Here is a 12181-nt window from a genome sequence, read left to right as displayed (position 1 = left end):
AACAGAGCTCCTTGTACTGTTACATGCGGGACTATCTCTCCCCCAAGGGTTCCCACCCCATCGTATCTGTGTGCAAGCACGCTCACAGTAACGTGAATTGCATTAAAAGAAATCAAGCCTTCAAACATAACAAAGAACTGTGGAATAAGCAGAAGGTGGTGGAAAAAGACACACAAATAAATATAAATAGTGATCTGCTACAGCCCCTAAATCTCAATGAGACGCGAGATGTGTGTGTGTGTGTGTGTATGTATACCTGAGGAAGCATTGCTTTGCATAAATTAGAATATTTTTTAGATGATTAGGCTAAGATTTCATTTACAAACAGCTCATGCAACTCAATATCCAAAAAGTAAACAACCCAATCAAAAAATAGGCCAAAGACCTAAATAGACATTTCTACAAAGAAAACATACAGATGGCCAAAAAAGCACATGGAAAGATGCTCAACATCACTAATTATTAGGGAAATACAAACTGTAACTACAGTGAGGTATCACCTCACACCAGTCTCAATGGCCGTAACCAAAAAGTATGCAAATAATGAATGCTGGAGAGGGTGTGCAGAAAAGGGAACCCTCCTACACTGTTGGTGGGAATGTAAATTGGTGCAGCCACTGTGGAAAACAGTGTGGAGGTTCCTCAAAAAAGTAAAAATAGAGCTACCATATGATCCAGATATATGTCTAGGAGCAATCCAACTCCTGGGCATATGTCTGGAAAAAAACTTTTCTGAAACCAGAAAAACTTTTTTCGAAAGTATGCACACACCCCAGTGGTCACTGCAGTACTGTTTGTGGTAGCCAAGACGTGGAGGCAACCTGAATGTCCGCTGACAGATGAATGGATAAAGAAGATGTGGCACATATACAATGGAATAGTACTCAGCCATCAAAAAGAAGGAAATAATGCCATTTGCAGCAACACGGATGGACCTGGAGACTGTCATTCAAAGTGAAGTAAGTCAGACAGAGAACGACAAATATCATATGACATCAAAAAATACATGTGAAATACAAAAAAAAAAAATGATACAAATGAACTTATTTACAAAGCAGAAGCAGATTCACAGACTTAGAGAATGAATTTATGATTACCAGGGGGAGGTATAGGAGTTTGGGACTGACATGTAGACACTGATATATTTAAAATGGGTAACCAAAGACCTACTGTAAAAACAAACAAACAAAATAGAAAAAACTAAAGGAAAAAAAAGCATCATCTACCAAAAAAAAAAAAAAAAAAAAAAAAACACTAAAAGACACACACCAGATCATGAGTTTTAAAGATATATCAGAGGAACTCCTGATTTCCTTGTTGGTCCCTAAAGGTGCTTCTCACTATGATCTCAACAAAAATAAATCTGAAATATACTCAAGAAAAACAAAAGCCAAAACACTGATAAACTCAGGCACAAAGTCTTAGGAAGATGGCAAACCATTCCATCCAACATGGTCCTGTCATAAGAGGAAATGCTTTATAAACTATGAGGTACCGTGCAAATGTTGCTGTTTACCGTTGCTATCATGACTGTTATTACTACTTGTCATTTGGCCCCTGGGGGGAGGTTCTCACTGGGAATTCTGCCAAGACGTGCTTTCACTGCTGTCAGAGTGTTTCACTGTGGTCCAAGATGAGGGATGCTCATCCCAGGGGCTGGGTGTCATCAACAGAAGAGGTCCTGCTTCCCTCTTAGGCCCACTGTGATGCCCACCCTTGCCTTTTATAAACACACGAGCACAGATGAGCGCACAGGATGAACCGAGGGTACTCACTGCTTCTCGGAGGCAGAGTTTCTTCAGCTCCTCCAGCCGCTGGCGCAGCGTTTCCTCCAGAGCTTCCTGCCTGGATTTCAAGGCCGCCAGCATGTCTTTCTTGGCCGACTGAGAGCTATCCGATTCCTGAGAACCTGTCAATTAACAGCAGGGTTACCAGGCCAGTCGACGAAGGGATGCACATCTGGACCATGAAGGAAATGAACCAAAGCCTACGCTGTGGATGTGGGATTTACCCCTGGAATCAGCAGAGTGTGAAATAAAACAGGTGCTTGGGGCTCCAAGCTTGAGGAACAACTTCTCAGCACTCTGGGTAATTTGCAACTGGTCAGAAAGACTGACAGGGAAATGTACATGCCTGAAAGAGAAGTTTCTCTTCCTTGATTATCTTAAGATATGTCATACATCCATTTTAATTTCACTAGCAAATTTTGATAAATATTTTGCACCAAGAAGGGGAAGTAAATTGAGCCAGTCATTTGTTTAATTTTTTTTGGCCATGCCACACAGCTTGAGGGATCTTAGTTCCCCCACTAGGGATTGAAATTGCACCCTTGATAACGAAAGCACAGAGTCCTAACCACTGGGCTGCCAGGGAATTCCTGAGCCAGTCATTTTAATACATAGTTTTAATTTCTTTCAATTTAAAGTGTTTATTTTTTTCTTAGTACAAAGATAATGCATGTTTATCATAAAAATCTGACAATGTAGACAAGTATAAAAATAATACATAAGCTAGTCACCCAGAGGTAACCACCAATAAGCATTTTCTTTTGGTCTTTTTAGCTAAGCACATATAGTTAAAAAATAAAATTAGATTTTTATTGTAGTTTTTGAATGCAAGACTGAATCATGAGCAAATTCCCTCCTAATAAAAGTTATCCCTATTTTTACATGCAGCATAGAAATATCTGCTTGCTGATTCAAATAGCAGCCTGCTAGATAGGAAACCATTGTGTAAGGCAAACTGTAAACCAAACAAAAGGAAAATAAGCTGAAATGCCAACTGGAGAGATTTACGTTAGATCAGAAGAATCGTTTCTGGGCTGCAATGTTTGGACTCTGAAATAGGTTTCCCACAGTGAAGCTATTATACCTTTTCTACCTGGACGGTTAGACAAGGCACCTTGACTCCCTGGGAGAGGAAACATTGCTTATTACTTTGCTTCTTGTGCCATGGAGAGCGAAATCTTAGAAATGGATGGGTGTGCCTTCAAGGGGCCCCTGTCATGAGATCAGCAACAGCATCAAACGACATCAAATACCTCGAGATTCATCTAGTGAAAGGTGGACAGATCCCCACAATGAAAAGTAGAATACTCTGATGAGAAAAACACAAGGCCTCAAACAAGATAGGGAAGTACTCTGGTCATGGATTGGAGGCTTGGTGTTGTAATGATGTCAGTTCTTCAGGAACTAAACCAGTGAATCACTGTAATCCCCATAAAAATCCCAGCAGGATTTGTTGGAGGGAGGGGTGGGAACTGTATTTCCTTAGGAAGCATTTTGGGACGATTCAGTGAATGGATGACAGATTTGAGAATAATCCAAAAGGAATTCTCAAGAGTCAACTGTTCTGTTACTTCCAGTGGTTAAAGAAGGTGTCTCAGAATCAATACTAGAAAAAAAAGACTTCCATGCTTTTACACTAAAAACCCTGCGATGCTCCAATCAGTCCCATAAATATATGATTCTTCTTTCTTCTTTAGGCTCTGAGCAGGAGTCCCCATGTTCCCTCAATTACCAGGCACCTAGGTTCTTATAACCTTAATCCTCAAGAATTTTCAATGTTTAGGTACACTTTGACTCCATTTTAGGCTTCCCCTACCCCCTACTCCATTCTAACTTGAAACAGAGAATTTCCATCACTGCAGGAATGGACCATTTTTGTCTCCATACTGGCTAATACATATTAGCTTGAATAAACAAATACTGTTGTCAATCATATGCTTCAGTTCAGTTCAGTCACTCAGTCGTGTCCAACTCTTTGTGACCCCATGAATCGCAGCACGCTATAATTAAGTTGTATCTCATCTCGGTAAAGAAATCTAGTCCCTGTAAGTGGTTTCTTTATAGAATCAGCCTTCCAAGCTTTTAATCATTTTTGAAGCTCTTTCCTGGATTTCATCATGCTTCAGTTGCATGTTTCCAAATTCAACAGTAAATGCAAATGAAAACTTGACCCTCACAAAGCGTCTATGACCGCGTCTCGCTCAGATTCTAAATCCATATGGTGTGCTAATGTAACACATGGCTGGACACTACTGCATGCTCCGCTTTTTGAAATGCTTCAGGTTTTCTACCCCCATAAGTCAATTACCCCCAGTTTATTAGTCCTGAACTATATCCAGTCTATATCCATCTAACATAACACAGCTATTAAAAAACCATTTTGAATCTTAACTTCATTCTCTTAGCCATAGTCACCAACCACAGGTGAAGACACAGGAAAATTTAATGAGCTAAGCTCTATTTCATCATTGAAAGGATTAATAAGAATATAAAATAATACTGGAAGGAAGTCAGACTTTAGATTTAAAAAACAGACCTGGGGAAACTTGGGTCCAAGAAGATTAAAGGATTTCTAGCACAAATGAAACATTCATTGTTTTCCCTCTCACCTCTACCTAACCTCTCAATAGGAAATGATGATTTATGAAGTCTAATCTAAGAATGAATTATATTTAAAGGATGGGAAAAATCACAACATTAAACTCTGGGTGGTAAAGCACAGTGTTTCTGGATGATCTGACCTCTAGTTATGAGATTAGTTAAGCTTTGTTTTGAGCTCATTCAGTTCAGTTCAGTCGCTCAGTCGTGTCCGACTCTTTGCGACCCCATGAATTGCAGCACACCAGGCCTCCCTGTCCATCACCAACCCCTGGAGTTCACTCAAACTCACGTCCATCAAGTTGGTGATGCCATCCAGCCATCTCATCCTCTGTCATTCCCTCCTCCTCCTGTCCCCAATCCCTCCTAGCATCAGAGTCTTTTCCAATGAGTCAACTCTTCGCATGAGGTGGCCAAAGTACTGGAGTTTCAGCTTTAGCATCATTCCTTCCAAAGAAATCCCAGGGCTGATCTCCTTTAGAATGGACTGGTTGGATCTCCTTGCAGTCCAAGGGACTCTCAAGAGTCTTCTCCAACACCACAGTTCAAAGGCATCAATTATTCAGTGCTCAGCTTTCTCCACAGTCCAACTCTCACATCCATACATGACCACAGGAAAAACTATAGTCTTGACTAGACGGACCTTTGTTGGCAAAGTAATGTCTCTGCTTTTGAATGTGCTATCTAGGTTGGTCATAACTTTCCTTCCAAGGAGTAAGTGTCTTTTAATTTCATGGCTGCAATCACCATCTGCAGTGATTTTGGAGGCCAAAAAAATAAAGTCTGACACTGTTTCCCCATCTATTTCCCATGAAGTGATGGGACCAGATGCGATGATCTTAGTTTTGAATGTTGAGCTTTAAGCCAACATTTTCACTCTCCTCTTTCACTTTCATCAAGAGGCTTTTTAGTTCCTCTTCACTTTCTGCCATAAGGGTGGTGTCATCTGCATATCTAAGGTTATTGAGATTTCTCCTGGCAATCTTGATTCCAGCTTGTGCTTCATCCAGCCCAGCCTTTCTCATGATGTACTCTGCATATAAGTTACATAAGCAGGGTGACAATATACAGCCTTGACGTTCTCCTTTTCCTATTTGGAACCAGTCTGTTGTTCCATGTCCAGTTCTAACTGTTGCTTCCTGACCTGTATACAAATTTCTCAAGAGGCAGGTCAGGTGGTCTGGTATTCCCATCTCTTGAAGAATTTTCCACAGTTTATTGTGATCCACACAGTCAAAGGCTTTAGTATAGTCAATAAAGCAGAAATAGATGTTTTCTGGAACTCTCTTGCTTTTTCGATGATCCAGTGGATGTTGGCAATTTGAGCTCATTAGCACTACCTAAATTATTATTATTTACAAAAATTAGCCTAAATAATTCCTAAAATGTGAACATCAACATTTTAGAAATCAGTGAACTAAAGTGGACAGGAATCAGCAAATTTAATTCAGATGACCAATATATTTACTACTGTGGCCAAAAATCTCTTAGAAGAAATGTGATAGCCCTCATAGTCAACAGAAGAGTTGAGAATGCAGTACTTGGGTGCTATCTCAAAAATGATCTTGGTTTGCTTCCAAGGCAAACCATTCAACATCACAGTAATCCAACTCTATGCCCCAACCACTAATGCCAAAAAGCTGTATTTGAATGGTTCTATGAAGATTTACAGTACCTTTTAGAACTAACACCAAAAAAAGATGTCCTTCTCATCACAGGCAATTGGAATGCAAAAGTAGGAAGTCAAGAGATACCTGGAGTAATAAGCAAGTTTGTCCTTGGAATACAAAATGAAGCAGGGCAAAGGCTAAAGGAGTTTTGCCAGAGCACACACTGGTCATAGCAAACACCCTCTTCCAACAACACAAGAGATGACTACCCAAGGACATCACCAGATGGGCAATGCTGAAATTAGACTGATCATATTCTTTGCAGCTGAAGATAGAGAAGCTCTATACAGTCAGCAAAAACAAGACCGGGAGCTGACTGTGGTTGAGATCATCAGCTCCTTATTGCAAAATTCAGGCTTAAATTGAAGAAAGTAGGGAAAAACCACTAGGCCATTCAGGTATGACCTAAATCAAATCCCTGATGTCTATTCAGTGGAAGTGACAAGTAGATTCAAGGGATTAAATCTAGTAGATGGAGTGTCTGAAGAACAGGAAGCTGTGACCAAAACATCTCAAAGAAAAAGAAATGTAAGAAGGCAACGTGGTTGTCTGAGGAGGGCTTACAAATGACTGAGAAAAGAAGAGAAGCGAAAGGCAATGGAGAAAGGGAAAGATTTACCTAGTTCCAGAGAATAGCAAGGAGAGATAAGAAAGCTTTCCTCAGAGAACAATGCAAAGAAATAGAGGGAAAAAGTAGAATGGGAACGACTAGAGATCTCTTCAAGAAAATCAGAGATACCAAGGGAACATTTCATGGAAAAATGTGCACAATAAAGGACAAAAATGGTGAGGACCTAACAGAAGCAGAAGAGATTAAGAAGAGGTGGCAAGAATACACAGAACTATACAAAACAGTTCTTAATGACCCAGATAACCATGATGGTGTCATCACTGTCTACAGCCAGACATCCTGGAGTGTAAAGTCAAGTGGGCCTTAGGAAGCATCACTACGAACAAAGCTAGTGGAGGCGATGGAATTCCAGTTGAGCTATTTAACATCCTAAAAGTTTATGCTGTTAGTAAAGTGCTGTACTCAATATACCAGCAAATTTGAAAAACTCAGCAGTGGCCACAGGACTGGAAAGGTCAGTTTTCATTCCAATCCCAAAGAAAGGCAATGCCAAAGGATGTTCAGACTACCATACAGTTGCACTCATTTCACATGCTAGCAAGGTAATGCTCAAAATCCTTCAAGCTAGGCTTCAGCAGTACATGAACTGAGAACTTCCAGATGGACAAGCTGGATTTAGAAAAGGCAGAGGAACCAGAAACCAAATAACCAACATTCGTTGGATCACAGAAAAAGCAAGGGAATTCCAGAAAAATATCCACTTCTGCTTCATTGACTACACTAAAGCCTTTGACTGTATGGATCACAACAAACTGTGGAAAATCCTTCAGGAAATGGGAATACTAAGGCAATGGCACCCCACTCCAGTACTCTTGCCTGGAAAGTCCCATGGACGGAGGAGCCTGGTGGGCTGCAGTCCATGGGGTCGCGAAGAGCCGGACACAACTGAGCAACTTCACTTTCATGCATTGGAGAAGAAAATGGCAACCCACTCCAGTGTTCTTGCCTGGAGAATTCCAGGAACGGGGGAACCTGGTGGGCTGCCGTCTCTGGGGTCCCACAGAGTCGGACACGACTGAAGTGACACGGCAGCAGCAGCAGCAGCAGCAGACCACCTTATCTGCTCCCTGAGAAAGCTGTGTGCAGGTCAAGAAGCAACAGTTAGAACCGGACATGGAACAACGGACTGGTTTCAAATTGGGAAGAAAGTACATCCAGGCTCTATATTGTCACCTTGCTTATTTAACTTTTATGCAGAGTGCATCATGTGAAATGTAAGGCTGGATGAATCACAGGGTGGAATCAAGATTGATGGGAAAAATATCAACAACCTCAAATATGCAGATGATACCACTCTAGTGGCGGAAAGCAAAGAGAAACTAAAGAGCCTCTTGATGAGGGTGAAAGAGGAGAGAAAAAGCTACCTTAAAACTCAATATTCAGAAAACTAAGATGATGGCATCTGGTACCATCACTTCATGGAAAATAGATAAGGAAAAAGTGGAAACTGTGGCAGATTTTATTTTCCTAGACTCCAAAATCACCACGGACAGTAACTGCAGTCACAAAATTAAAAGGCACTTGCTCCTTGGAAGAAAAGCTATGACAAACCTAGACCATGTATTCAAAAGCAGAGACACCATTTTGCTGACAAATGTCCATCTAGTCAAAGCTATGGTTTTTCCAGTAGTCATGTATGGATGTGAGAGTTGGACCATAAAGAAAGCTGAGTGTCAAAGAATTAATGCTTTTGAACTGTGGTGCTTGAGAAGACTCTTGAGAGTTCCTTGGACAGTAAGGAAATCAAATAAGTCAATCTTAAAGGAAATCAACCATGAATATTCATTGGAAGGACTGATGCTAAAGCTGAAGCTCTAATACTTTGGCCATGTGATACAAAGAGCTGACTCATTGGAAAAGACCCTGATGCTGGGAAAGATTGAGGGCAGGAGGAGAAGGGGGCAACAGAGGATGAGATAGTTGGATGGCATCACTGACTCAATGGATATGAGTTTGAGTAAACTGGGAGATAGTGACAGGGAAGCCTGGCGTGCTGCAGTCCATGGGGTCACATAGTCGGACATGATTTAGCAACTGAACAACAACCTAATAATTAGCCTAAATACCAAGCTCATATAAGATAGAGTGGTGGTTCAAGAGCTGTCTCCATATCGGGCACCACTAACACTTGGCTGGCACTGTTTCAACCTTTAATTTTGAAGTTGCTTCAGTAGGAATATGGTGCCAGGCACCAAGTTAAATCTTAACAAAGTAAATGAGCTGGCTGGCCTAGACATGCAGAGTGTTATTATCATGGTAACTGGATGGTGAGGAGAGGGTAAAATGATCTGGTCTGTATTCTAAACCATGCACTAAATGAGTGACCTTGGGCAAGTGACCTGCCCTCCTCAATCTGCTGAAAAGACTAATGAGAGAACTTCCCTGGTGATCCAGTGGTTAAGACTCTGCACTCCCAAAGCAGGAGGCCTGAGTTTGATCCCTGGTTGGAGAACTAAGATTCCTCATGGCATGTGTGCTGTGTCTGACTCTTTGCGACCCTATGGACTGTAGCCTGCCAGGCTCCTCTGTCCATGGGATTTCCCAGGCAAGTATACTGGAGTGCATTGCCATTTCCTTCTCCAGGGGATCTTCCCTCCACATGCCATGTGGTGTGGTCAATAAATAAATGAAAAGATGTCTATAAAATAAAGACTAATGAGATCACACACTTTCAGCATTTAGCTTGTATCTAGGGTAGACTTGAGTGAGTGCTCATACTCACATGGGTACACACTGGGTAGAATCAGAAAGAGAGATATGATTGAAATGACTTTCTCGCCCCTGCTCCAGGAGGCCATTTGCCAAGGAAAAGAAGCTCTCTGTGCCGCCACTGGGGCTCCAAAGCTCATCTTTAGAAGAAGCGAAAGTGGTCTGGACACTTCAAATTCTGTTTCTTGAGCCCCTGGGTTCGTAGTTATGCTTCTTAGGGTGGATGAGGGTGGGATGGGGGTCAAGGAAGTTTGGCAGGTCCTGGGCTCCCTACTCCACCATTCTCTAGCTAAGGCAGCTCTGCACTGGGGTTCTTGTCACACAACACATTTGAAAAAGAGGTTCCCAGTGCCTCTCTTTCTGAAAAGGAAATGCACCATCTGGGCAAGCGTGCTGAGTTCTTACAGCTGCTCATTCCTGGAGCTTATGGGATCTGAGTCTATGGGGCTCTTATCTGCAACCAGGCAAATATGGCAACCATGGGGGGAGGCGGCCGAGTGCCCAGTGACAAGGGTGCACCCATAACAGCACCAAAGAAAGGAACTCAAGGGCATCAGAAGGAGCCCCAAGTGCTCTATGATGTGATGTTGTTACCCTTCAGACATCCCTGCAAGGCAGGTGTGGCATCTAAAAGGTAGAATAGCCAGACAGCTAGAAACTGGGAGGCAGACATTCACTCTTCATCCTCTCAAGTGACAGAACAGAATGAATCCAGGGGAGAAACACAATCAGAAGAGCCTCAGAGGCTCAGGGCAATGAGCGTCTTACCAACTAAAAGCACATCTGGAAGGATTCTAAGCACAGAAATAATTTTCAACCAGCACCTACACATGGCGAACGGTATAAAAGTTCTTGGTTACTACAATTTATCCATTTCCAGGTATGTGAACACACACATGCCTTTTCACAGGCAACACAACTCCAAGGTTATACGTTCAAACCCTTAGAAATGAACAAGATGGGAATCTGCTATTTTTGAGAGCAGCTCTTAAGGATAAAAGACATCTGGATTTCCAACATAGTTCAGTTCAGTTACTCAGTCGTGTCTGACTCTTTGCGAGCCCATGGACTGCAGCCCGCCAGGCCTCCCTGTCCATCACCAACTCCTGGCATTTACTCAAACTCATGTCCATTGAGTTGGTGATGCCATCCAACCATCTCATCCTCTGTCGTTCCCTTCTCCTCCCACCTTCAATCTTTCCCAGCATCAGGGTCTTTTCAAATGAGTCAGTTCTTCGCATCAGGTGGCCAAAGTATTGGAGTTTCGGCTTCAACATCAGTCCTTCCAATGAATATTCAGGACTGATTTCCTTTAGGATGGACTGGTTGGATCTTCTTGCAGTCCAAGGGACTCTCAAGAGTCTTCTCCAACACCACAGTTCAAAAGCATCAATTCTCAATGCTCAGCTTTCTTTATAGTCCAACTCTCACATCCATACATGACTACTGGAAAAACCATAGCTTTGACTAGATGGACCTTTGTTGGCAAAGTAATGTCTCTGCTTTTGAATATGCTAAGTTCGTCATAACTTTTCTTCCAAGGAGCAAGCGTCTTTAAATTTCATGGCTGCAGTCACCATCTGCAGTAATTTTGGAGCCCAAGAAAATAAAGTCAGCCACTGTTTCCCCTGTTTCTCCATCTATGTGCCATGGAGTGATGGGACTGGATGCCATGACTTTAGCTTTCTGAATGTTGAGTTTTAAGCCAACTTTTTCACTCTCCTCTTTCACTTTCATCAAGAAGCTCTTTAGTTCTTCTTCACTTTCTGCCATAATGGTGGTGTCATCTACATATCTGAGGTTATTGATATTTCTCCCGGCAATCTTGATTCCAGCTTGTGCTTCTTCCAGCCCAGCGTTTCTCATGATGTACTCTGCATGGAGTTAAATAAGCAGGGTGACAATATACAGTCTTGACGTACTACTTTTCCTATTTGGAACCAGTCTGTTGTTCCATGTCCAGTTCTAACTGCTGCTTCCTGACCTGCATACAGATTTCTCAAGAGGCAGATCAGGTGGTCTGGTATTCCCATCTCTTTCATAATTTTCCACAGTTTGTTGTGATCCACACAGTCAAAGGCTTTGGCGTAGTCAAAGAAGCAGAAGTAGATGCTTTTCTGGAACTCTCTTGATTTTTCAATGATCCAATGAATGTTGGCAATTTAATTTCTGGTTCCTCTGCCTTTTCTAATCCAACTTGAACATCTGGAAGTTCATGGTTCATGTACTGTTGAAGCCTGGCTTGGAGTATTTTGAGCATTACTTTACTAGCGTGTGAGATGAGTGCAATTGTGCGGTAGTTTGAGCATTCTTTGGCATTGCCTTTCTTTGGGATTGGAATGAAAACTGACCTTTTCCAGTCCTGTGGTCACTGCTGAGTTTTCCAAATTTGCTGGCATATTGAGTGCAGCATTTTCACAGCATCATCTTTTAGGATTTGAAAGAGCTCAACTGGAATTCCATCACCTCCACTAGCTTTCTTCGTAGTGATGCTTCCTAAGGCCCACTTGACTTCACATTCCAGGATGTCTGGCTCTAAGTGAGTGACCACACCATCGTGGTTATCTGGGTCATTAAGATTTTTTTGTGCAGTTCTTCTGTGTATTCTTGCCACCTCTTCTTAATATCTTCTGCTTCTGTTAGGTCCATACCATTTCTGCCCTTTATTGTGCCCATCTTTGCATGAAATGTTCTCTTGGTATCTCTAATTTTTTCGAAGAGATCTCTAGTTTTTCCCATTCTATTGTTTCCCTCTATTTCTTTGCATTGATCACTGAGGAAGGCTT

General features: G+C 41.9%; 1 protein-coding gene across 9 annotated transcripts in view; it reads right to left on the bottom strand.

Annotated features, from left to right (window-relative positions):
- Positions 1 to 12181, bottom strand: part of FRMD4A (FERM domain containing 4A) — a 515353-nt gene that overhangs the window by 31260 nt on the left and 471912 nt on the right. For all 9 annotated transcript variants that reach the window (XM_044928112.2, XM_006066017.4, XM_044928110.2 and 6 more), the window contains exon 15: positions 1776 to 1909. In XM_044928112.2, coding sequence (XP_044784047.2) covers positions 1776 to 1909 — 134 coding nt within the window. The remainder of the gene's footprint in view (positions 1 to 1775; positions 1910 to 12181) is intronic.

Source organism: Bubalus bubalis, chromosome 14 (assembly GCF_019923935.1).
Source record: "Bubalus bubalis isolate 160015118507 breed Murrah chromosome 14, NDDB_SH_1, whole genome shotgun sequence".
Taxonomy (NCBI): domain Eukaryota; kingdom Metazoa; phylum Chordata; class Mammalia; order Artiodactyla; family Bovidae; genus Bubalus; species Bubalus bubalis.
The sequence above is the reverse complement of the archived record's forward strand: the minus strand, read 5'-3'. Positions and strand labels throughout refer to the sequence as shown.